The sequence below is a fragment of the Chinchilla lanigera genome, unplaced genomic scaffold (genome assembly GCF_000276665.1).
Source record: "Chinchilla lanigera isolate Chin_1 unplaced genomic scaffold, ChiLan1.0 scaffold00125, whole genome shotgun sequence".
Taxonomy (NCBI): domain Eukaryota; kingdom Metazoa; phylum Chordata; class Mammalia; order Rodentia; family Chinchillidae; genus Chinchilla; species Chinchilla lanigera.
This window is the reverse complement of record NW_004955526.1, coordinates 4,238,171-4,262,478: the sequence shown is the minus strand read 5'-3', so window position 1 is coordinate 4,262,478 and position 24,308 is coordinate 4,238,171. Positions and strand designations below refer to the sequence as shown.

General features: G+C 40.6%; 1 protein-coding gene across 1 annotated transcript; it reads left to right on the top strand.

The window, feature by feature from the left end:
* The first annotated feature begins 9,383 nt into the window (after nt 1-9,383).
* On the top strand, nt 9,384-20,371 carry Rfpl4b (ret finger protein-like 4B). The gene is given in 7 exon segments (XM_013507355.1): nt 9,384-9,397; nt 10,801-10,931; nt 17,026-17,139; nt 17,174-17,366; nt 17,562-17,726; nt 18,329-18,419; nt 20,363-20,371. Coding segments are annotated over 7 exon segments (717 nt in total).
* Nucleotides 20,372-24,308: the final 3,937 nt, after the last annotated feature.

Genomic DNA, 24,308 nt, shown 5'->3' with positions numbered 1-24,308 from the left:
TTTCTTCCTGCCTTACTGAAAGTACTACATTTACTAAATGATGGTTAGGTGAGTTAATACCCTGAAATAATTCTCCAGTCGAAGTCCATGGTATTCATGTTCTGTCTGTAACACCTATTAAAGTTTGTGGCCTTGGCAATTCTTGGTCTGGAAGGTTTCTTGTTGAAATTGTAAGAGTTTGATGCCAGCAGGGGAAGTTTAAAAGAAGAGACCCAAATGACATTTTGTTTGGCCATATTTTTCTTAGCAACTATTCAGAAAGATGAGATAAATACATATTTGTAGTATGAGAAAGGACAAAACACTTTCCTCTTCTACAAACCCAGCTCTCTTTGGGGGAGAAGGAAATCAGTGATTTTGCTTAGCCCCTTGGGTAGTGAAAGCAGCGGGTGGTCCCATTAGAGGTTTGAAGTCTCCTTTAACTCACAGGAGCTCAGTTGTTTGGAAAGGTCAGGATCAGTCCTGAGGGGAAATGAATGGCCAGAACAGCCAAGGCTTAGAAGTTTTGCTGTATTCTCCCTTCCCTAAGGGACAACCATGCCTTTGCAACTGCTAGCTTCTCTTGAAAAGGAGTTAAGGCCTTTTCTGGAAGATGTACAAAGATCAAAAGGCTTTAGAGCAAGTCATTCTTGCAAAATTTCCTTAAGTAAAACTAGTTGTCCAAAAAAACCCCCCAAACAAAACACAATGACATTTCCTCTTAACATAAGTAATGTAAACAGTGGTAAAGGAGCTCTCTCAGCCTTTCTGATGAAGGATAAAAACCAGCTGTGAACAAGAATCAAGCAATTTCTCCTTTTCTTTGTTTTCAGTGCCCACGCTCTCTTCTGCCCTGTGCTTCTGGGACCCTTGTTTCTCTTTAAACATGTCTATTTTCCAGGGAGTGAATTTTTTCTTACCTGGTCAAGGTTTCATTTAAAGTTTCTCTTCTCCAAAAATAATGTTTTCAATATCCTGCTTGTCACATTAGCAACAGCTGTGTTCAAGATTGTGGCATTTTAAGTCCTCTGTGGATGCACAGTGCCTCTTAGCAGCCAGCCAACTCCTGGCAAAGCCGGCCGTCCAAGGCCTCACCAGCGTTAGGCACTTCATGTGTGTCACTGTGAATAGAAGGCACAGTTTATGAATGCCTATTACTTTGAAAATCACCCAGGGTACAATGAGGTAATGTCTTCGTTACTTTTCTCTTGGTGCAGGAATAAAATACCTGACACTCAAAAGTAAAGGGAAAAGTTTATTTAGTTCACAGTTTGCAGAGGTTTTAGATCATAATTGGCTGGCTCCAGGGCAGGATGGCTTGGCAAAGGGTCATCACAGAAAAGAGCAGTTCATGATGCCCACAAGGTAGTGAAAGCAGCAGAAGACCTCCTCAGCAGCATCTTTCTGTCCCTTTTGTACTCTATTTAGGCTGCTGAGATTAGGGTGGTGCCAAACCAATGAGTGGAACATTTTCATAATCACACACTCTTACTCCCAGAACTGCACCTTTGAATCAATCACTCTCTAGTTTCAGCCACCTCTGAAAAAGGTCCACTTATGACCACACAAGGCTTTGGGGGCATATCTAAACACAAGCCATAACATTCCACCTCTGGACCCCCAAAGACTTATGCACATCCCTTTATGTAAAGACATTTAGTCCACTTCTAAGAGTTGCCAAAGTCCTAACAGATTCAGCATTATTGAAAAGTCCAGGTGCAAAGTCTCCTCTGAAATTTAAGGCAAACTCTTAGCTACAAGACCCTGTAGAGATAAAAAGAGAGTTAGACACTTCCAACATTCAGTGACACAAGATAGACATTTCCATTCCTAAAGTTCCAAACATGGGGATACAGAGTAGTGGTAACAAAGCAAGACCAAAATCCAGCAGGGCAAATATCAAGTCCGCTAGTTCCATGTGCAGCCTCTGAGGTAATCTGTGGCAAGATGTGAACTCCAAATGGCTTGGGTGGCTTTAGCCCTAAGGCACTGCCAGTGGTTGTAGCTCCTATGGCTTTTCTCTGGGGCCAGCTCTGCTCCCACCTTGTTTTCCTCAGATAATTCACATTTCTGGCTTCTCCAAACTTCTGGAGTCTCCACTGCACCTTTGGCTTCACATTCATAGCTTCACACACTGCCCTCCCAGGGGCACACTCTCTGACTACCCTCTGACCTTCTTCTGAAACCTGGGTAGAAACATTTCTGATCACATAACTCTTGCATTCTGCATGCCTCTAAAACCAGCACAGTCTACTGCCAGCTTGAGCAGTACCCAGGCTTTCTTCTCTCTTGGCTATAGGGGTTGAGTGCCTATGAACCAAATCCTGAGGAACAACTTCCCTAGGGAGCTACCATTCTGAAACATGATGGTCTGAGGCTCTGTTCTCAAAGCAAAGTCTTTCACTTTGGCAATTTTGAATCTGCAAAGGGTAGAGTCCTATTGCTTTGCATGATACCCTCAGGCTATCTTTTATATTCTCTTGTTTCTTCTCAGCAATCAAGATCCCCTCTGCTGTACCTTTGCAGTCCACAGTTTTACTGGAACTTCCTTTCTGGCCAAACTCAGAATGCTTTAAATCATTCTGTTGGCCTCTTTGCTCTTGACTCTTAACATAGATCTGGCTAAAAGCCCCCAACAGTAGCCATGCCACTGCTCAATATTAGACTACCTTGAAATTTCTTCTGCAAGGTTAATTAGTCAACTGCCCTAAATCTCAGCCTCAGGCAAAGTCTCTAGACATGAATAAAATGCATAGAAAATTTTTGCCAAGCCATAACACACAAGTGAGGTTGGAGAAGGGTGCAGTTCCCCACAAGCAGACATCAGCAACACAGCAGTAGCAGGCAGCTGAACAGAGCAAGAGCCACCTGCATCTTTATTGGTTAACTCTTATATAGGTTGTTATCAATGTTTACATTCTTGCATAGTGCCATGAGTGTTTACCTGTGATAAGCCATGGTTATATAACTGTATCCTGCTGTGCCCCTCTGCTAGAGAGTGGGCTGTCATTAGATGCCTCTGAGCTTTGAAGCATTCTGAATGGTCCTCCACAAAACATTGTCTTGAGTCCAGCAGCTAATGCAGTCCTTCTTGCCAGCAGAAACCTCCCAAGCCTGTTCTTTACCAGCAGGATTTCTATCAGCCTGCTGGTCTTCTGACCTCTCACCCGAATCTTCCAAACAGAACAGCCTAAGGTGTTCCTGCTGTACTTTTTCAGTTGGCATCTCTGAATCTTTCCAAACTCTTCCCATATGCCATTCTCAAAGCCTCCTGAACCGCATAGTCAGGTATAGTCACATCAATGACCCCACTTCTCTCATACCAAATTCTGTCTTAGTTACTTTTCTTGCTCCTGAGATGAAACACTGAATACCCCTTTAACGGGGTTCATTTAGCTCACAGTTTGTAAAGGTTTCAGTTTATAATTGGCTGCCTCCAAGGCAGAGTGGTTTTTCAGAGGAGAATAGTTCATGGTGGACAGAAGATAAAAAAAACCAAGCAAGCAAAGGGGAAGATGAGCCTCTTTTTGTCTCCAGGCTACCAGGAGTACTGGGGTTTCAAACAAATCAGTGGACTGATTTAGTAATCACCCACCCTAAATTGCAGCACCCTAATCATAGCACTATTCTATGAATCAATCATAAACTCTAGATTCAGTGATCTCTGAAAAAGCCTCACCTATGACTAAGTGAAGCTTTGGGGGGACATCTAGACACAAGCCACCACAGGTAATACTGGAAATTTGGTAAATTAAGTCCGTCATGAAATCCTATCAAAATCTCTTCCCTTCCTTGACCTATCAGGATTGCTTACAAACTCTACCAATTAGCCTTGATGTAACAATTCAGTATTAAGTGTAATCTGCATTTCTTTAGTATTGCAGAGAAATTTTCAGAAGTTAGGTACCAAAATTAGATATAAGACAGTGGATAAAATAAGGACTCTTGACTTTTAAATAATTAATGCCTGATAATACTAGAAAAGATATACTAATCTTTTAGAAATAAAATAGAACTGCATGAATATTTTCTTGTCTTTTACATGTATATAATTCAGACACCTTAGTTAGAATTTTATGCTTTGGGATTTGATCAAAAAAACCAGAATCTATCTTTGTCTGTTGATGGCAAGAAATTATTACAAATTTTATAAACTAATTTCTCTTCAGTGAGAAGTATCTTGTTTAATTTACTTCACTGCCCCTCAGATCACCCTATGAATCTAATTGTGTATATGTGCATCTCTCAGTTGCATCTTTTAATAGTATTCATAAAATCTCTTAAAGCAAAAGAAAAGCGATGCTCACTGATTGGTTTTTCTGCTTACCATCAAGGCCTAATATCGACTCCAGTTCCACAGACACACAGCAGATGGCAGTGTGTGACACAGATTCCAGAGCATCTTAGGCCTGCAGGAGCAGCTGACTGGGGAGAGCTTGACTCTCTGGGCACGGAAGATCGTCAGAGGAAAAGGCTTTCCTCAAAGGAAATGTTTTCTCCACGTAAACTTGTTTTGCTGAATCAGTAAACTGCAGTTATTTGAACTACTTTGACACCAAAGAACATTAAGCTTCTTTAATGTAAGCCTGACAAAAATCTGTCCTTCAGAACTCCTCCTCATTACATGGCATAATCTTCAGTTATATGATGTGCTGACCTCTCTGTGCTTCATATTTTATTAATTTTTTAAAACAGGGTCATCTCGGGAAACCTACAGAGAAGTGTTCTGGATATTTTATAAAACCTGCTGTATTAACCAGGATTTTGTGGTTTGGCTTTTTAATCATCATGAGTAAACTAACTTAAGCATCAATGTGCATGCTTAAAGGACACAATTAGGGGACCATACTTTTTGGTTATGTTAAAGTATTTTTACACTTTTATATAATATTTTCCCCCAAATTAAGTAACAATTCATTAGTAACCTTAACATAGTTATTAAAGAAGAGACAGGCATCTAGGGTAGTTTTGCAGAAGATGCAAACACAGTGATTACTTCCTTAATAAGTATTGAAATCATTTGTAATGTGATATTCATTATTAAATATTAGCCAAGAAGACCCGACTCACAGCGTAACATATTTGTAAAGAGATAATTTTCCTAAAGTGAGAGTTCTTAGAATGAAAGATGTATGAGAATCATACACAACACCCCAAAACACTGATATTTCACAATTTAAACAGAATTAAACTCATATACAGTGCCTCTCCCAAACCTTCCCTCCCATCTGGATTTGTGTTTTCAGATCGGGGACTTTGCCCTGACCTCTATTTTGCAGTGTGTGTGGCCTGCCTGGCCTTCCCCACTTGAACTAATATGCCACATCGTGTTTATTTCTCTACACCTCTTTGTCCATTTAGATTTTAGAGCTCTGTCCAATTCCCCAGGCCCTTGGAACTCCCAGCTTTGGCTTTTCCTGGTCTGACTCGCTCTGCTGGCACTCAGGCTTGGCACAGTTAGGCTAAACCAGTAGGCATCACCAGAATTGTTTCTATTTGGCTACAGCGCTTAGAACTCCAAAATTGTGTGGATGATCACAAGTATCTCTTTCCTCAGTGCCTGAGGCAGAGGCTTTTAGAACATGGCTTTTACTGCTCTTTTAAATGCTGGTATATTTTAGGGTTCTACTCCAACCTCTCTGTCTCGCTCTTCCCAGTTTTCATTGCAGTCTCGACAACTCTGCAGCTCCCAGCTGCTGTCGTTCACTTCCAGGCCTGTACCTGTAGCCTCGATCCTTCTCCTGACCTTCGGCACTGGGTAACTCACTCCGTGTCTCATTGGCACCTCTGTAAGGACAGCAGCTCATGCTTCATTTTCCTCAAGGATTTGATCTTCCCGTTCCTCTCAGTCTAGTGCCTGACGCCAGCAGGCATCTTTGCATCCAGGTCAGAAACCCCATATTCATGTTGATCTTTTTCTTCCTCCAAACAGTGACCGAGTATTGTTGATCCTGAATCCTAAATATCTTGGAAAATAATTTTTTCACCATTTCTTTTGCTAACATCTTAAATCTGACCAGCGTCATCTTTTAAGTCTCTGCATCAGTCGTCTAACTGATCTTGTTCTAATCTCACTCTTTTGCAATCGGTTTCCCATATTGCAGCTTCATGATGATGAAATCATTTGAACATTCATTTGATCAGATTTTCTTTCCTGATTAAAACTCTTCTAAGGCTTACCTCCCTCCCGCTTGACTCCTGCTCATTCACTGGGCTTCCACCTACGCTCCACTTTGCTCTGAACACCTAATCTGGCCTTTTAACTTGTGTGAAATAGTACTTCATGTTGTTTATTAGACCATATGCTTCCTCTACCATAACATTTATAGAATATATTTATTGCGTTACTCAGGTTACCTGTTTCTGTCCCCACTAGAGATTACACACTCTGTAGAGGCAGAGACTATGTCCAGTGTATTCATCTAGTTTGTCTCTGTTATTTAGGACATTGTTTCCCGTATTGTAGGAGCAGAAGATAGGGGTATAGTGATGCCTTATTTGTGGTAGGAATATGTGATTGGATGCACTTATAGCAAAGTATCAACCCATAATATTCATTGGACCATTTCTCTGGAAGGTGATGGTAACTAGTAATTAAAATTGTGTTAGGGTGAAAGTAAAGCCATATCAGTTACTTTTATTACTCTCATGTAGGATAGACTAATTGACATTGCTCTCAAAAATCTCCTGTGTTTTTAAGAAATAACATTACATGTATGAGTATTTAGGAAAGAGAATGTCTTCAAACAGCCAAAATGTGTTTTTGCTTTGTTACCTACATTTGGATGTGGCTAAGGTGATGTATGTAACCAGCAATGTATTCTATATCACAGTCTTGTCAACTTCATGGTGTTATTTACCTTCTCATCTATTTGTCTTCCCTCCACTGTACTGTAACATAAAAGGCATTATCTGTGTTATTCTATTTGGGGGCATATCCGCTACTATTTAGTAGAGTACTTAAAAAAAGTAAATGCACAAAAGATGTTCAAGTGTAAAGCCTGAAATTTTGCAGGCTTTTCTGGCAATTTCTGAGGGAAGATTGGAATTTGTATTGTTTTATTTTGACTGACCTTACAGTAATGAGCAGCATATCATCCTAGCAGCTAAGATGATACGTTGTGTTTAGGGATGATTGTTAGTTGAAATATTTGAGTACATAAGACGGTCTTTGCTGAGCTCATAGGACTATACTGAGTCTGCTTGTTAGTCCTTATCTTTTCTTGCTTTGTGATGATACCATGCTAAGGGGAATCCCTAACAGAATTTTTAAAACTTGAAGGGCTCATGTCCAGGCAGGCAAATACTGATAAAAACATTTGAAAATGTAGGCGACCCAGAGAGTCATGTCTGTCTCTTCAGTTAGTACATACGTTATCAGTAAAAATAATGGTAGAAAATAAGGTGGATTCCACATATCCAGATCACTGGTGAGGTCTGCTGAGTTACTATGGCTGTCAAAATAACATGAATCTGACCAGCTAAAAGAGTTAGGTAAACCTCTTTTTGCATGCATGAAATTTAAAAAAAAATCATAAAATTTGCTGGTAGAACAGGACAGAAGTTGGTTTTTTCTCATTTGAAGATGTCCAGAAGTATGCAGTCCAGAGGTTTTAGCAGCATGTGAAGATCACATCCTGTCACTTGATGTGGTGGGAAGAGACTTTTTCATTATCTGAGAAATTAAGATGATGGTAACACCTGCCTCACGGAGTTAACAGGGTGCAATGACGGAAAATATGTGAAGAATTTGCAAACATCCTGGCTCATTGAAAGTGCTCAATAATGCTATAATTTGGATCTATAGTGGCCACCAAAGGCCAATATGCTAAAGACTTAGCTATCAGCTTGTGGTAGTCTTGGAGGTGGTGGAAATTTTAAGGAGTAGAATCTAGTGGAAGGCAGATGAGTCACAGGGAATGCCCTTGAAGGAGATGCTGATACTCCAGCCTGTTTCTATCTTTCTTTCTTTCCTGGCCACTATGAGGTGAGCAGACCTCTTCAACCACATAATTGTCCCTCAACGTACTGGCTCACTACAAGGCCAAAAGAATAGGGCCAATAAACTATGGCCTGAACTCCTGGAAGCTATGAGCCAAAATAAACCTCTCTTCTTTATAAGTGGCTTATCTCTACTATTTTATCACAGGGATCAAAATCTCATGTGATTTATTAATGGGGGGAGCCACAGATTCATCAAGTGATCCCACTAACAATTGTGTAAGTAACATTCTGATAACACACACAGGAAAATGGTAAAGGGTGCTGTAAGACAATGTAATGAGGTTTCTGACCTAGCGTGGGGAGCTCTGGGAGGAGTTGGCATCCAACTGTATCCGAAAGGTAACTAGGCATTAGCTAGGTGGCTGGCTGGGGTTGGTTCCAGTCAGAGAACCACCCCATCCTGAAATATGAGAGAGCTTCTGAGAGGAGCAGAAAGAGGCTTTGTGTCCGGATTTCAGGAAGTGTGGCCGCAAAGGGCAGGGCCAGGGGGACAGTAGGGATTTTGGTTTTTTTGAAGATTATTGGTCAGACACCTACCGTGATGAGGTGATAAGGAGGGCTTTGCCACGGCTGGCTGAATATCTGCTGGTTTCTGGAGCAAGTTTGGTATTTTCCAAACCCTCTCTGGTTGATGAGCCCCAGGATGGGTACCCGTAGGCAGCTGGTGTGATGCGGAGGATCGCTATGTTGCCTCCCTCGGACCCTGGTGTGATTGTGCTGACTTGTGAGCAGCACAGGCTGTGTAGAGGGACGTCCCTAAACTAGATTTTGGTTTGAATAGTGAGCCTGGCCAAGGCTGTGTGTGAGTCTCTATGGGAGCAAGTGCTTGGTGTGTTGGGATAGCACCGTGCCGCACCAACACCTAGCCAAGCCCAGATAAGCAGGCCATAAGGCTGCGGCTAAGATACGAGGAAACGTCTCTGCTGAGGCCTGTGTGACTCCAGAGAAAATTCCTTCTCAGAATTGATTAAAAAACAGGCTACTCTTTAAGCACAACCTGAATCTGGCTGTTCTGTTCCTTTTGTAAGAATGCTTTGTTCCTTCTTTCACAAACCTTGCCTGCCCAGCCACTTATCTAGCACATCCAGCTGTAATCCGCTCACCATTTTCCTCACTGTGAATGTGATCAAGAAACATGGAGGTTCTGGCTGCCTTGTGGCCTTTTGTTCTCCGAGAATAACTGGCCATCCCAGATCCCCATTACATCACCATTTTGTCTCTTGCTCTTTCTTTTCACTATGCGCCATAATACTTTGCAGGAGACTGAGGTCCACTGCAGGGGTCCCCAGTAGTCTGATATACCTTGAATTCCTATATTAGTATGGCTCATAATTCTGAAGGTACAAGGTCAGGGGCTGCATTTGGGCACTGACTCCTGTCTGACAGAGTCCCAAGGGAGCATGGATGTCATATGGTAAGTAAGAGGGAGTGTGCGTGTGTCTGTCTGTCCAGTGTCTTGTTCTTATAAAGCCAACCAATATTCAATCATGGGGGAAGAACCTCATCCTAATTATGTTCCAAACACCACAGTTGGGTCAAATTTCAACCCTCTCAGTACTGTAAGAAACAAAGTCTTTTCTATCAAAAATATGAACAAGAGAATGTCTCTGTCTTAAACTCTAGTTCATTCTAGGATACCCCTGCTTTGTCTTGTGCACAGAGTTTCAAAAATGTTTATTCAGTTTAGATTCAAGGAACACAGGTAACAGCCAAAGAACTTATCAGCAGCCAAAGAGTTTTAATGCCCTATACCCTCACTGCCTCCCTACCCTTCTCCACCCTTGGCCCAGCAACCCTTCGTGCCACTTAAACTAGCCAATTGTGACAGATTATGAATATTCAGTCCAGCCAATGGGAAAAAAGGTCAGCTGCTTCTCATGCCTTAGGGTAAAATAAGCCTGCTACAGCCTCCCTGTGGACCTGATACCTCGTTGCTGGGGTGTGCCTGCACCTTTTTGCAAAAGTAAAAGCTTGCCTTGTCTAGATTTCTTAATGTCAGAATTCTTTACTATCTGCACTGACAAATTGAGTTTGGGGGCTTACTTCCAACAGTAAATGACAGTGGAGATTCAGTTTCAGCATGTGAACGCCTGGGGGACATATTCAACCATTTCCAAATGGGTGGGGTGCTAGCTGATTGCAAAGTGCTTAGGGTAGTACATTGGAGATCAGATAATTAGGTTGAAGGGAAATTCATCTAGACTCAGACTTCCTCATCTACACAAACATATTTCAGTAGCTCTAAACCCGAAGAATGAATATATGGACAATCTGATAAAATTTATGTTTTGCTCTACAAACCACCAGGATAAACAACTCCATGGGGCAGGGCCGCCCATGTGACTCTTACACACTGGACACTCACTCATTCGGGCTCACACTGAACCCAGCAGTGGGGGAGCTTTGCTCAGGGTCTAGGACTTACCAGAGACAAAGCAGCCTTCTTTGCAAAGCTAAGCACTACTTGTTTCCTTGAAATTGGCCTAAGGTCATTGTCATTGGTACTGGGATTCAGGTTAGAGCTAGGTTTTTTCACAGATAATATTGCAGAAGGAAATCAACACATGTGACATACTTGTACATAAGTCATACTGACATCGCAGGCTTTTATCCCCAGTACGTTTGACCAAAACAATACAGAGAAATGAAAGATAAGGAATGAAGTTCAGGAATAGTAGGACTGCAACAGGGACTACAGATTATCCACTGTGTGTGAAGTCTAATCACCTTTGACTTTTTGTAGTCCACCTACTCCTATAAATGTAAAAGTACAACATTCTACACTTTCTCATTGCCAAAAATATTCTCTTTGTGAAGCTTACCAGATTTGCCAAAGACACCTCCGTCTGAAGAGGAGAGCAAGGAATGCCGTCAGCATGCTTTGCTGGCATTTGTGATTAAAGTGCCTCTGTCTTCTTTCAGATCACCAGCAGGATCCACTTTAATGTGTAAGTGGGCAGCAGAGAGGAGGCAAGGGCACCAACTCAGAGAAGCGACGGGTGCAAACCTTGGTTACCCACACTCACGGATGAAAACTGCCTCACTAGAGCTGCTGCCTGTTGAAAATATCAAACTGAATTTTGAGCAAATGGATCATACTTTTGTTCACATCTTAGATTCCTCGTCAGGCTGATTTCCCCCTTCTCTTCCCCAGTGGCTGCACCTTATCTGACTAGCATGTGTGAAAGTCAATTTATTTTTTAATCAGGAAACTATGGAAACAGGCTTAATTTGTGATTTAATCTTTACTCATGGAAGCACTAATAGTAATTAAAAATTAATCTAAGAGTAAAAAAGATCTTCATGCAAATTTTTGATATGTTGTCATGAAGGTATTAAGATATCACAGAGAAGTTGTTCCAAATATTTCCAGTCCTTGAAAATTTTTTAAAAATGACATTTCTTCTTGAAGTCAGCATTACTGTGGTAATGAGGAAGTTAGGAATTAAAAGTGTTTCTGGAAAGGAACTATTTCTCTTGGCAAACAAAGTCTCAGTAATAACACATCAGTGTATGTTCAAGCCACAGTCAGTGCTACCTAACAAATGTCAGAGTTCAATCAGAAGTAATGCTTTTCATTGGTGTCAAACAAGTGCTGAGGGCCTGTACGGTGTTACACAGTACAGGAGAACAAGCTGATGTGGCATCATTACTGCAGCTAAGTAAGTTAAACAGAAAAAGTGAGATGAAGCCAACCACTATGGTGAAAAAGGAAGAAAAGGGCTCTGTATTTTAACACATCACCCGATTGTGTAATGGCGGAAGAAACCTTGCAAATGACGGCTTGAGTGCATTGCTGGAATTTTTGGAGCCAAGGTTTGCTGTTGTCACTTAGAATCATAGGATCCACTGCATAACAGTGGTCCTTGATTTAGTGTTAGAAAGTCCCGAGGGCCCATAAGAGCCTTTTAAGGTATCTATGTGTCCTCTTTTTCTTTCCAACAAAATATATGTGGGAGCCAATTTTTCTTCACAGACTTCAATCAAAACGACTTATCAAGCATAGAACAAGCAGATGGGCAAATCCAGCCATGTTTTATTAAGCAGGAATTATAGTGATTTGCAAGCATGCAAAAAATCATCACCCTTTTCACTAATTGCTTATTGTCTTAGAAAATGTTTTTTTAAATAAAAACTGTCAGTTGTTTATGTTAATTTATAGTGATTCTGTTATTTTAAATGAGTTTAATAAATCTTTAAAAATTTCTTTTAGTTTCTAATACTATGAATGTAGAGAAATATAATTCTAATAAACAAAAATTTTTTTTTAGGTTTCTTACCCATGTGTAAGGGAATAAAGAATATCATCTTGCACCAGTAAACATGGATTTTTTTTTTTTTTTTTTGGTTTTTCTCTGGTACCGGCAACTGAACTCACGACCTTGCACTTGCCAGGCAGGCGCTTTTGCTGCTGAGCTAAATCCCCAGCCCCCAGTAAACATGGATTATCAATGAACAATAGAGCAAATATTGGTGAGTAAGTGTGTGTGTGGGGAGGGGATACCCTTGCACACTGTTTGGGGTATGTAAGTTTGTATAGTCACTTTGGAAAACAACACGGAGTCTTCTCAAAAGATTAAAAATGCAACTACCTTATGATATACAAATCCTACTTCTGGGTCTGTATCGAAAGGGAAAGAAACCAGTATGATACAGAGGTATGTGGACTCCTATAGTCACTCTAGCAATATTCACAGTAGCTAAGGTACAGAAACAGTGTGAGTATCTGTCTTAAACAACTTCTCAAAACTGCTTTTGTCAGTGACCAAAATACATGACGGGCACAATTTGAAGGGGAAAAAGTTTATTTGGCTCACAACTTCCTCAGTGGGTGCTGAGGAAGAAACATCATGGCAGAAGGGTAGAAAAGCCACTAACCTCATGTCTTAGTCACTTTCCTTATCACTGGGACAAAATACCCAGCACCCACAACTTTAAGGAGAAGGAGTTTATTTTGTCTCACCTTGTTAGAACTTTGGTCCGTAGCTGGCTGGCTCCAGGGCAGAAGAGGCCTGGGAAAGGGCCTATCTTTGAGAAAAGATGCTCAAGTCATGGTGGCCGGGAAGTAGAGAGTGAAGGGAGGCTCTAGGGAGGGAAGTGCACCCTTCTAGGCCATGACCCCAGGGACCTGCTTCTTCACACCAGGCCCCACCTCCTCACAGTAAGTCAGCTATAACTCCCCCAGAACCCAGTCACCTTCCAAACACATGATGATGCCATTTTAGATCTGAACCATAGCACCCCATGGTAGCCAAGACACAGAGGCAGCAGGAAGGAAGTGAGAGGAAGGATCAGGGACCAGATATGGTCACAGCCCAGGACTCACCCCGACACACCCAGAAGGGGGCTTTACTTACTTCTCTGGCAGCATCTCTCCAGCCAAACATATTATCAGTCAAGATGAACCAGCCCAGTACCCACCAACGGAGGAATGGGTAATGGAAATGTGGTCTGTATACATAGAGGAGCGCTGTTCAATATCTCAAATTTTGAGTCATACGGTGCAATTTTCAGTGTGCTTTAATGATGTCATCATGCATAGAAAAGTATACCTGATCAAGCATGCCTGATTAGAGTCACACAGCCTTTCACATGGAGTCTACGACCCAGATTGTGTGTGGAGATGGCGTCTCAGGCACTCTCTGAACCTGGGCACGGTCACCTCAGAGGGGAGCTGAGGCCAGGAGAGATGGAGGTGCAGAGGTCAGACCTTTAAAATCTCAGCAGAAAATCTCCTAGTTTGAGTACGTTGTCCTTTCTGTCCGGGTTATATCCATGGTCTCATTTCTTTCTCTTTGGTACATGTTGTTTTTCCAGTGACTGTTATTTGGATTTTAGAAAAAGAATGGGTCAGTGTTTTTTGCTTGTGGTACTGGGGATTGAATCCAGGGCTTTCACACTGAAATATACCCCCAACCCTTTTTTTATTTTTATTTTGAGACAGGATCTCACAAAACTGCTATGTTGCCCAGGTTTGTGATCCTCCTGCCTCAGCTTCCCAGAATCCTGGGATTACAGGTATGCACTATCACACCTGATGGTGTTTCACTGTGTCAGGTGGACTGGTTGTGAATTTCTGGGCTCAAGTCATCCTCCTGCCTTAGCTTTCCAAGTAACTAGGACTACTGGTGTGTGCCACCGTGTAGTAAGTACATATATTTTTACGTTTTCAACTACAATATGCATGTAGTTTTTTTTTTTTTTAATTTTAAAGAGAATAAAACACAATGTCAAAATAACAACATACACAAAAATAAAAGGGCACAAAAACAATAAAAATGTTACAGGGTTTCAAAACAAAATGATAGGAATTAGTGTTCTGGACTCGCAACCAGAAACGAACCAAATGGTACCGACCGACAAACACCAAGACTCACGGACCGCCAATTGGAATTTAGGATGAGCCTTTATTCCTGGCCAGGGACTGACTGAGAGCCTCCACGCAGGGAAGGATCAGACCAGTGCCCATCCAGGGACGAGAGTAGCTTTTATACCCTAAAACCGCATCCTTTTTGGCAAACACATGTCACATCTGTAACAATGAGGGGACTCTTTTTTTTTTTTAATGGCAGGAACAGTACATTCCGAGAATCCGGGAGGGGTAGAGCATTTAGGGGAAGAACAATACGTTTTGGGAGTCCAGGAACGGCAGGGTGTTTACACCTAGTTTACAACCACACATTCCAGAAATGGTAAACATGAAGATCTAACCCCAGGGCAGGGGTGGGAACTGGGAATTAAACTAGAACCTTTGATGTCTGTGGTGGTGAGGCTTTTACAATTAGTAGTGGTTGTTATATTGCATATTGTCATCTTCAACGAAGTTGCTCAGATTACCAGATGTAAGAATGCAAGATTGATCAAATCATTAAAGAGAATAAAAAATAATAACAAATGTGTGCAGTTTTAAACCATTCTTTTTTGAATATAAAATTTCTTATATACTTTCAGCTTTTAATTAAATATTATATTACTACTAAATTTCTACTTTTCATAGTTGTAGTATAATTAACAGAATCTTTTCATTATTGCTACTTAATTAGGTTGTTTCTGATCATTTGGGATCATAGTTGAAACCAAATGAACCAACTTGATACAAATGTAGTGTGACAGTTAATTTTGCTCATCAATTTACTTGGCTTGAGAGAGAAGAGACGTAAAGTACATTTCTGGATGTGTCTGTGCAGGTCACGGGGGCATGACCTTGAGATCTCTGTTCAGCTCCCGGCCCCTTTCCCTCTGGCTGTTCCCAAGTGCTTTGCTTCCTGAACAACATGGGCTTTCCCAGGCCATGTTCTTCTTTCGTGGTGTTTCTGCCCTGGAGCCAGCCAGCCATGGATTGAAAACTCTGAAACCCAGCTAAATAAACTTTTTTATCCTTTAACTTGTCAAGTATTTTGTTCCAGCAATAGAAAAGTGACTGATATATGTAGCATTTTTTTTTTTTTTTTTTTTTTGCAAAATTGCTAGTCAAATCTCAAAGTGGGCTAGAAAAGTTCTTGTAGATTTTGGGCACTGACTTCATTTACATTAAAAAGTAGTGTTTTTGAAAAGAATAATGGGATTTAAAGAAGCAGATTATCTTTGGTGTTCCTTGGCTAGGCTTAGTTTTCAGTGTCTTTCAGGACCTGGAAGGCTTCCATTGAGAGCAGATATCCTGTTATTATGCGGTTGTGTTTCTAGAGTCCAGTTGAAGCCGGGAACAGGGAAAGCTCTTGATGGACAGAGATGAGTGAATGTGCTCTGGCGTACAACTCAGAGCTATTGGCGCGTTTGTCAGGCAGGCCTCAGCAGCGTCCACTGTTTCTTCCTCTGCGTATGACAATTTTGCTGCACTTCTCTTTCTATCTCTAAGTCCTTTACTGGAGCTACACGCAGTATGTAACATTTGAATCTTGGTAAGAAGCTCTGCTGCTTGTTATGCAATTCGTCATTTTTGGAAGAGTTCTCAGTTCATATTATCTCACAGGCAGTGCTCAACCTTATACGATGTCTTTGGTCCAATCAGACACACCTAGCAAGTCAAAGTCACTCAAAGGTAGAAAACACACAGGAGGCCCCGAAAGAGGCTGTACGTCAGACCCAGTCCCTTGGAGTAGCTCAAGTCTAGAAGCATCAGGAATTCTGAGTTTTGAGAGTGGTTGGGCTTCTTCATTGTCAAGAACATCTTTCTGATTTGTGTTCAGGCATGATTACTTTAGAGCAGTTGATGTCAACGATTCTGTTTGATTTACATTCATTCAAGCCTTGATTAGATTTCTAAGAGTGCTTTAAAGGATATTCACATAAACTTTAAGGACAAAGTAAAAAATTTGTCCCTAAAAGTTGTTCTGTCATGGGCATTTCATTAATTTTGTAGCAGATTTTTCTAATTTCATTCATATGTGATAATTTCCTTTGAAATTCTGAGGATCCTTTAGTCACTCTGTGTGACAACTGCACTAGGACTGGCTTAATTCTTATAACTGGATTTAGACATGGAGCTTTTTTTTCCTCCCTCTTCCTCCTCTTCCTGTTTTTCCTCTCCTCCCTCTTCCCTTTTCCCTTCCCCTGCCATCCCCTACTTCCTTCCCCTCTTCTCCCCTCCTCCTTTTCCTTTTTCTTGAATTGCAGGTGACCTGTAAAGGAATACTGATTGGAGCAGACAGTAAATTTCCACTTCCAGCCTGTTAAAGATCAGTGCGGGCTCAGCTCCCACAAGAAGCTTTAGCTTAGCAGACAACGCCTCACCTGGAGGTCTTCAAAAAAGGTGCCTTGTTTGAAAAGACAGTTTCCACTGTCCTATTTATTTTTTGTGATCACCTGAATTTGGGAGAGTTTCTGACAATTTTTATCTCAGATGATTCCATTAATGATTTTCTGGCTATTTAGTGTCATCTGTACATATACCATAGAAATATTTTATCATTTAAATTTTGTATTGGATTTAGACATCTTGATTATTGAAGAGCAGACTGCATACAGAGGATTTCCAATTACATCCAGACTAATAAAGGGTCATGTAGCTTGATTTACTGCTAACAAGTGACCCTTGAGCCAAAGCTGAAAGTTGGCAAGCACAGCTGACCTGTCCAGTTCACCTAGTTTTCTCCAGGGTCATTTATCTTGCATGTTCACACATTTTCTGCTTTAATTGCATTGAAAATTGGATGATATAAAGATTACACAGTGATGTGCCTGCTGTATTGAGGGGAAGTAGAGCAACCTGTCATGGAAGAATGGCAGGTAGGAGCCCTCACATTTCTCCTCCTGCAGCATGACATGTCTCTGAAACAGACTTTGCACCAGAGCACTGAGGGACTAAAGTCCTGGGAAAACAGGAGTCTGGATATCACCTCTGTGACCTCCCTCTCTATGCTGTCCAGTGATCTAAAGAGCGTCTGGTACAGGAAGATCTGCCACAACTTGGGAGACGGTCTCAGGAGAGTCACAACCTGGGCGTGTCTCCTGGGCTTCCCTTGCCTCTTCTCAGGCTGCACTGCTTGGAACCTGAAGTAGGAGGGAGGGAGTAAACTTGGGGTGTCTGCAAGAAGTCAGTCAACAAAAAGGAGGAACATTGATTTGTTCTCTGAGGACAGTGTCTGGATCTTTGGCATGAAGGCAGGGGCAATCCATCTCTGGCCATCTCTCCCAGAATGACTTCCTGCAAGCCCTAGTTTTCCCTGTGTGGGAATTTTCCTGGATTTGGATAGGGAAGAAATCAAGTTTTTTGATGTTGAAAGTGCTGCCCTCATCTATAAACAGTACTTTCCCTTTCCTGTTTGGCATTTTTGTGTCTGTTCTTTTGTCTTGAGCTACTTCTTTCCTCCTCCTCCTCCTCCTCTTTCTTCTTCTTCTTCCTCTTCTTTCTCCTTCTTTTTAATTTTGCCATTCTGAGGATTGAACTCAGGGCCTTGTGGCATGCAAGGGAAGCATTGTGCTACAGAGCTGCATCCCTAGCCATTGTACTTTCGAGATAGAATTTTGCTAAGTTGTCCAGGCTATCCTCAGACATGAGCTTGTGATCCTTTTACATCAACCTCCTGAGTAGCTGGGGATAACAGACATGTTTTTTGAGTTGAATGAGATTTTTGCTGTGACCAGATAAGAGGTAAGTAGCTATACTGCCAAAATTTGTCAGATTTTAAAATTAATTTTGTTGGCTGTTTGTTGAGAGATGATTATTTGATAACTGTTTTGGTAAATTTTCCAGGTTTTGTAGCTAACTGATTTTTTGTAGATTTTTAAAACATCTTATAGACTGTAGCTAGATAAGTATGGCATTTTCAGAGGAGCTAACTTTGGGGCGTTAGAGTGGGTTAAATATACACATATCATACATTCCTTCTGTAAATTTGTACTTTAGCATGACAGTAGCCAGCTGTGTGTCTCAGCAGCTGTGCCTGGGGGATAAGGGAAGAAACCTTTTTATTTACTCACGTACAACCAATGGCAAGGTGAGTACACAGTCCAAAGTGAATGTCAGGTGGTTCAAGTTCCTGTAACAGTGAAATGGAGTCGAAGAATTGACTGATACAGACACAGGAAGTGAAGAGCTCCCTGATTCAGATGATGAAGCAAGTAGCAATATTAGTACCTGTTTGACTAGTCAAATGGTCTTGCAACCAAATGGGCTGATCTAGTGTTAGAATTAGGTCCAAAAATAGAGTGAGGCTCTTGGGGGGCCGGGAAACACACTTATTGGACAGAATGCCAGCACTGCTGTGCAATGTTAGAAATTGTTGGTAACAGACAAAATCCTACAAGATGTTGTCAAATATATAAATGTTTCAATACAAGTAAAATGTTATGGGTGCAGTGATTTCCAGACTTAAAAATGGATTTATGATGACACCTCACTAGCTGAACTGAAAGCTTTGGAATGTAAAAGACTTGTGGGTGTGGGCTTGAGCTTTGTAGAATAACAATGACACTGAGATTTGGTTTCCTTAAACATTGCCTGAGGTTTGCTGACAAAACCACCTGCCAGGAAAGAAAAAGAACGGGCATTCTAGCAGCGCTCCTCTCATTGTTTGAGAGTTTTATTTCAATTGTCAAGCAATTTATACACCATCTGCATACATGACTATTGATGAACATCCTGCAGCATTTAGTGGTTAATGTAGTTTTAGGTAGTACGGCCAAAAAAGCTTTCAAATTATGGTATAAAAATATATGCCCTGGTAGTTGCAAAGATATACTTTCAATTTAGAGATTTATCTTGGAACTCAGCCAGCAGATCTTCATTCCTATCACAAGAGACAGAATGATTTTGTGAACACACTTCTGTTCCCATCTCCCAAACTAATTGGAATATGATATTCAACAATTGGTTTACTAGTTTCTGATTGATGTTACATTTGCTACCAGAGCACAAGTTGACCAGTGTAGAAACTTTATGCAAGGACAAAGCAGAAATTCCCAAAGAAATATTGCAATTTCAAAACAGAGAATTGTATAGTACGTCTTTGGATTTCAGAAAGATATAACATTGGCCTGGGATATGGAAAAGAAAAACTGGTACTGTTAATGTAAACATTGCACCATGACGGAAAATTGACAGAGAAACTGTTACAGTTGGTTGGACCGAAATGGTGCACTGTCTCTCTTTACTGATGTCAGCACTCTGCGTGACTTCCTAAGTTTGAGCCTGAGTAATCACTAGGATGGTGGAGTGTGCATGGTTGGATGGAGAGAAGGGAGATGGATCACACAACTTCTCTGTTTTGAGGGTATGGAAGAGTGGATAATCACTAAGTTGAATGAAGGAAAGGGGTGACTCAGCTCTTTTGTTTCTAACTGTACTAAGGCCTCCACAAAGCTGAAGCCTGTGGTGGTAACTTCTCACAAGAAACCCAAAGGCAGAATAGATGTGTTGATGAGTTATCCTGGTGCTATGTTGTCCCTTGAAACAAAAGCGTTGGCCAGTGTGTTTTATTCAATCCTAAACACGTGTGGCGTAAATAGTTTGACAGTTTACAAAGAAAATAACAAGTGCAAAATACCATAGAGAAACTTTCTTAGAGGATTTGCACTGGAACTCATAAGAGATCATTGATCACAGAGGAAGACAAAATGTTTCTGTCCAGGGAACTATGCCAAAAAACATTCTGGTGCACACTGGTGATCTGACAAGTGAACAGGCAAGGGGCAGCATCACAAAGACCTACTGCAACAACAGGAAAACAAAAAAGATGTCAACTGTGCCCTACAAAAAATGACAGGAGAGCAAACATACATGCTGTCAGTGTAAGTGGTACTTGCAGATGGAACATGTAGTTTTGATGTGTGAAGACTGCCTCAGGTGTAACAATTGAAGAAAGATTATTTCTGTGGTAGACTTTTGCTTGTATTTACATTGTAATTCACATAGGTTTTTATCTCTGATGTTATCTTTTAGGTTTTGTAAGCAAGTAAACAACTGATGTGAGAATGTTGATGTCCATTCTAAGCATTTGTTACATCTTTGATATTTTACCGATATCTTATTTTCCTGCTAAGTGCACATTGTATAATATATAACAAAACTCCTGACAAATGAGGAAGATAGCAGAGGTGACAAGAATGGCCTGCCACACAGGAAAGGAAAACTAAGAACATGTGTTGTCAGTGTAAGCAAGATGTGTACGGAACATACAGTTGTCACATATGAAGACTGCGGTGGGTGTTACAGTTGAAACAAAGATTATTTTTGTTGTAGAGTTCTCTTGGTATTTCCCTTGTGGTTCCTAGAGGAATATATTTCTGATGTTATCTTTTGGGTTTCATAAGCAAGTACATAGCTAATGTGAAAATGTTGATGTTTATTCTAAATGTGCAATGCAGATTAAGAATTTAATACTTTATTTTATTGATGTTTTAAATTCTTATTGACTACACATTGTATAATATAATGAGAACCTCCTCACAAAACAGCAAGACCAGTGGGATGTTAAGAGTGTCCTACAAAAAGACAGGACAGCAAAACACACATGCTATTGGGGTAAGCCATATGTGTATGTAATGTGCTGTTGTCATGGATGGCGTCTGCCTTAGATGTAATAATTGAAGTAAAGGTTATTTTTGTTGTAGAGTTTTATCGGTATTTTCAGGGTAGTTCATATAGAAATTTATTTCTGTTGTTATTTTTTAGATTTTGTGAAAAACAACAGTTGATGTTGAAAATTTTGATGCTTTTTTTATAAATACTCAATAAATATTTAATATTCCATACTTTACTTTTTAATATTTTTCCTGTTATGTGCTAGTTTTTTAATACAATAAAACTCATAAAATGAAAATTAATAATTCATCAATAGAAATATTCTAAAGAATAAATGCAGGCATTGTATAGCCACCACAATGCTGCTTCAAAAATCGATGTGATGCCAGGTAAGCACATAAGCTGTCTTTGAGTCTGTCATTGGGGGAAATTTATGGTTGAGAAAATAGCTGTTATAACTAAAGACAATGCTATCTGTACACCTGCTTTTCAGGAAGTAACAGTGAAAAATATTAGATTGCAAGGATTTTGCAGATAGAAACAAATCTTTTTCAATATTTCGTGTTCTTTCCTATAGAATTTCTGACAATGGTAGTTTGGGAGGAAGAAGAATCAGAGCCAATATGAGATGTTTTGATGTGGTGTAAAATTTTACAGGGAAACAGATTCTGGGAAGGAGCTGAGTTTTCCATTTGTATTTTCTCCCAAACCCAGCTGCATAAGACTTCTTAAAGGCAAATCACATTTTAAAAAAAATAAATTGCTAATGGTTTATATTTATCCTAAAGGGAATAGCCCTTTGCCCATTTAAGTAATTGGCCCATGTGTGGTTGTCAAAATAGAACTGTCTTTACAATAGGCAAAAAAAGTGCCAATAGGCTCAATCAGAGAATGTCACATTTATAAAATGGCAGATTCTGAACCTTCTGGAGTCAATTATATGAAGAGGGAAATGATTTCTGAAATTGGATCGCTGAAGTTCTGTTCACCACATGCACTTTCATTTGCAAAAATCCCTGCACCTTGTAACTGTGAGATGAAAGAACATCTCCCAGCAGGGTCCAGCTGGACTTTTTTATTTTTAATTTGGAAGAATTCTTAACCATGTGACATTAACATATATTCATCATAGATTGTTCAAGCATGCCTTTGGATTTATTTTTATTTGTAGAATTCACCTTTCCTTGCAATAGAGTGTATAAAACATCTTTGGGCCAACTTTTGCATCCAGTTTGAAGTTGGGAACTGATTTTCTGTATTATATTATGCACTCTGGAGGTGGCGCCTTTTCAAACCACTCAGGCCCTTTAGGAGTGTATTTTTCTGATTTACTGAGCCAGCCCCTTCTGAGATGACATCTCCTGCAAAAGGGCTGGGGAGGGGCACATTCTTGGATCAGCCTCTAACTTCCTTCCCCAGGAAATTCAGAGCTGTCATCCTTTTGTCTCTCCAGCTCCACTGGGGTAGGGAGCTGGCCTTTTCTTCTTTCTTTTCTTTAATCTCTTTTGATCCCTATGATCTTTTAGGGGCTGCCTTACTCTTCCCTAACAGTGGGTTTGGATGGAGTTCACTTCCATCCACTTCACCAGGTCTTTGTAATATTGAGACCAAATTTTCTTAAATAATACTTATTAGTGATACTGTATAATTTTTTTATTATATTTCATTCAGGAAAAAATGCTTGTCTCACATCCTAACTGATTTTATAGCTCATCAATAGGTGGAGAACTGCTCTTTGAAAATCTGGACAGAGCCCTGAGCTTCTTTATCCCTACTTTTGAATACCAAAGAGAGTGCAGCACCTGTGTCCTTTGGGCCAGGGTATCAGCTCATGTTGCATTTCCTTCCATGAACTTTCTATTTCTTTCTCTTGGTTATTTGAATTCCAAACCTCTTTTATCCCAGCTGATGAACTTGAGTGATATCTTTCCTTCTCATATATTGGGGAAAATGCCAGTGCCCAGGGATCCATCTGGTTCCTTTCTCCCGTCTGGTTGGATCATAGTGGCCAAGGGGGAAGGAAACCTTGTGGGGGGCTGGACCTCATTCTGTGCGGCTGCCATTCCCTTTGGATTCTAGCATCTCACCTGGCTACAAGCATAGTCAAAGCTGCACATGTGTCTCTGCGGGACCAGTGTGGCAGCCTCCTAACTCTTGTCTCACTCTTGGCTGCCTACCCAGCTCACTTCCCTCCAGCCCCAAGGATGCAGTCAGATCAATCATGCCATTCCCACCCTGTGTCCTGCAAAGATGTGATAGATCAGTGAGGATCAGTGTTTTCATTTGTCATTTCCTACAGTTACCCTCTTTACTCCCTGCGGGTACGCTAGCTTACACTCTCTCAGAACCTACAGAAGCCAGGTTCTTGGGATTCAAATCCAATTTCTGTCATTTTTAGATCAGTGATCTTGGATCTTGTGATCTAACTTGCCTATGTCTCAGTTTCTTAATCAGTAAAGGAGAATTAATAGGCCAAATATTTAAGATTATAGTTGGCCCTTTATAAGTGAGGGTTTCATATCTGCAGATTGAATTAACCTCAGTTCAAAAATATTTTAACAAAATAAGTCTAGACTGAACATGTAACTAAATTTCCCTTTTTTATCTTTTAACTTAGGAAATTATTTTATGAAATTATACAAGCCCAAGTTTAATAATTAAATGAAGAAAGTCACATTTCCACTAAATAGCAACAAACACTGGTCTTCAAAGGCACACACTCATGGGGGTGGGTTGAAATACTATCATTGGTAATCCCGGGTTTTACTTGCCGTGTTGTATAAGTGCATGTAGTGTCTGAGACAAGTGGGTTTCAGCCTCACTGTGTGTGATGGGCTTGCAGGTAGAGTCAGCCCTGCACCAAGCCCCCCTCTGCAGCCCTTCCTGGTGGTGTACAGCAGTCTGTGCTGAAGCATTGCACAACTGAATCATAAACAAATCAGTAAAAGTCACATAAAAATGTTAAAAGTTTGAGGCTCTATTACAACTGCAGGTTGGACACACCTGATGTACGTTTTATTTTTTTGGTCATCATTCTAAAAACCAACACAGCAAAATAATTTATATAGCATTTACATTGTACTAGGTAATATAAGTAATCTAGAGGTGATTTAAAGTATCCAGGAGGAAATGCATAGGTTATCTGGATATGTGACTCCAATTTATGCAGGGGGTTGGGTATCAGTAGGGAATCCTGCAAACAGTGCTTGGCAGCTACTGAGGGATGACTGCACTGGGAGGATTAAATAAGATAATTTGATTGATTATTTAGCTCGGGGCCTTGATTGCAGAATGTGCTAACAATTTATTGCCAACTCTTAATAGTCTGTTATTATCTTTGGTTAAGTGTGAAGTTGGCTGTAAA